Consider the following 1,867-nt stretch of genomic DNA (forward strand, 5'->3'; position numbering starts at 1 on the left):
CTCAAATAACTGCGATTTTGCCTGTAACATTCGATGTTGTTTTTGAATCAGGAAGCTTTCGCTTTAGTCCTAATACGTTGCAAAATGACGTTCTAACTGATGAACTGAACAAATATTCAAAAAAATTCGACGATCGATTTGAAAAGATTTTCCAGTTGAATGGAAAAAAAGAATATGATTCGAAAGACATTTATTTTGCCAAAGCAGCACTCAGTAATTTACTAGGCGAAATAAGTTACTTTTATGGTTCGTCCCTTGTGAAATCTAAGTACAATAAAGACCCAATTAAATATTGGAGCACTGCTCTTTATTCATCTATACCATCAAGAACTTTTTTCCCGAGAGCATTTTTGTGGAATGTAGGTTTTGATAACATTTTGATTAGTTTATGGAATCGTGAAATGTCCGAGGATATCATAGGCCATTGGTTGGATTTACTTAATATTGAAGGATGGATACCAAGGGAGCAAATTTTAGGGAACGAAGCTAGAGAAAGGGTTCCAACAAAATTTCTGGTGCAGGAAAATGAAAACGCTAATCCACCTACGTTATTTTTAACTCTCGAACATATGATCAATAACAGATTTGCAGATAAAAGTTTCCTGAAAAAAATATTTCCGAGGTTGGAAGTATGGTTTAAGTGGTTAAATACAACACAATCTGGCAATGAACCTTTCACCTACTATTGGAGAGGGAGAGATGACACAACAATGACAGAAATTAACCCAAGAACATCTTCATCGGGATTTGATGATTTTCCGCGAGCATCACATCCAAATTCAAAAGAACGCCACCTCGATTTAAGATGTTGGATTGCTCACGCAGCAGGTATTTTGTCTGAAATTGCAAAAAAAATAAAAGAACATTGGCATGAATATGAATCAACTCATCAATCATTGAAGGATAATGAGTTACTTGACAGGTTTCATTTTTCAACAGCGAAAGGAATGTACAGTGATTTTGGATTACATACTGATAACATTATTCTCAATAGAACAAGTAACAATAAAATAATCTTAAAAAATCCTAAGCACAAGTTCATTAACTCATTTGGATATGTCAGTCTGTTTCCTCTTATGCTGAAAATCATAGATCCACATTCAACTCGGCTATTTCAAACTCTAAATGAGCTAACCAAATCCGATAGACTGTGGACTGAGTATGGCTTAAGATCTCTGTCAAAAGATTCTCCCTTTTATAACCAGTACAATACCGTTGAAGATCCACCATATTGGCGAGGTGCAATATGGATAAATATGAACTATCTTACTTTGAGTGGTTTGTATTATTATGCAAACACTCCAGGAAGAAATCAAAAGCTTTCTCTTGATATTTATGTTAAACTAAGGACCAATATAGTATCAAATGTAATTAAACAATACTATAAAAATGGTTATATATATGAACGATATGATGATAAAACTGGTGAAGGACAAGGCGTCTGTCCTTTTTCGGGTTGGTCGGCTCTTATTGTTGCAATCATGTCTGAGAAGTATTAACTTTGTATATATATGTTTTAACGTTTTTATTGTAAATATACCTTTCATGCTATATTTACATTAATGTGTACCATTGAGTTTGTTCTTTTTTATGCTGCAACTATGATAAAATGAAGGCCTATTTTATGATCTACAACTCTAACAGGCACACTTAAAATGTCATAAAGTTGTTGTACTATTCGTCTATCATTAATCACATTATAATTTTTTTGTCTATACCAGTTACTATGTTTTATTGAATTTTAGTGAAGTTGTATATGCGGTTTAAAACAAAAAAGAACAGCACGGATTGGTTCAATATTCAGAAATAAAGACTAAAATGGGGGCCTTTTTTGTAAATAGGATTTGTTAAAAAATAAAAGACAAAG

General features: G+C 32.9%; 1 protein-coding gene across 1 annotated transcript; it reads left to right on the forward strand.

The window, feature by feature from the left end:
* The first annotated feature begins 401 nt into the window (after positions 1–401).
* On the forward strand, positions 402–1,499 carry LOC139483353 (mannosyl-oligosaccharide glucosidase-like). Its single transcript, XM_071267378.1, has one exon. It carries the CDS (start codon positions 402–404, stop codon positions 1,497–1,499), a length of 1,098 nt encoding a protein of 365 aa, XP_071123479.1.
* Positions 1,500–1,867: the final 368 nt, after the last annotated feature.

Source organism: Mytilus edulis, chromosome 7 (assembly GCF_963676685.1).
Source record: "Mytilus edulis chromosome 7, xbMytEdul2.2, whole genome shotgun sequence".
NCBI lineage: Eukaryota > Metazoa > Mollusca > Bivalvia > Mytilida > Mytilidae > Mytilus > Mytilus edulis.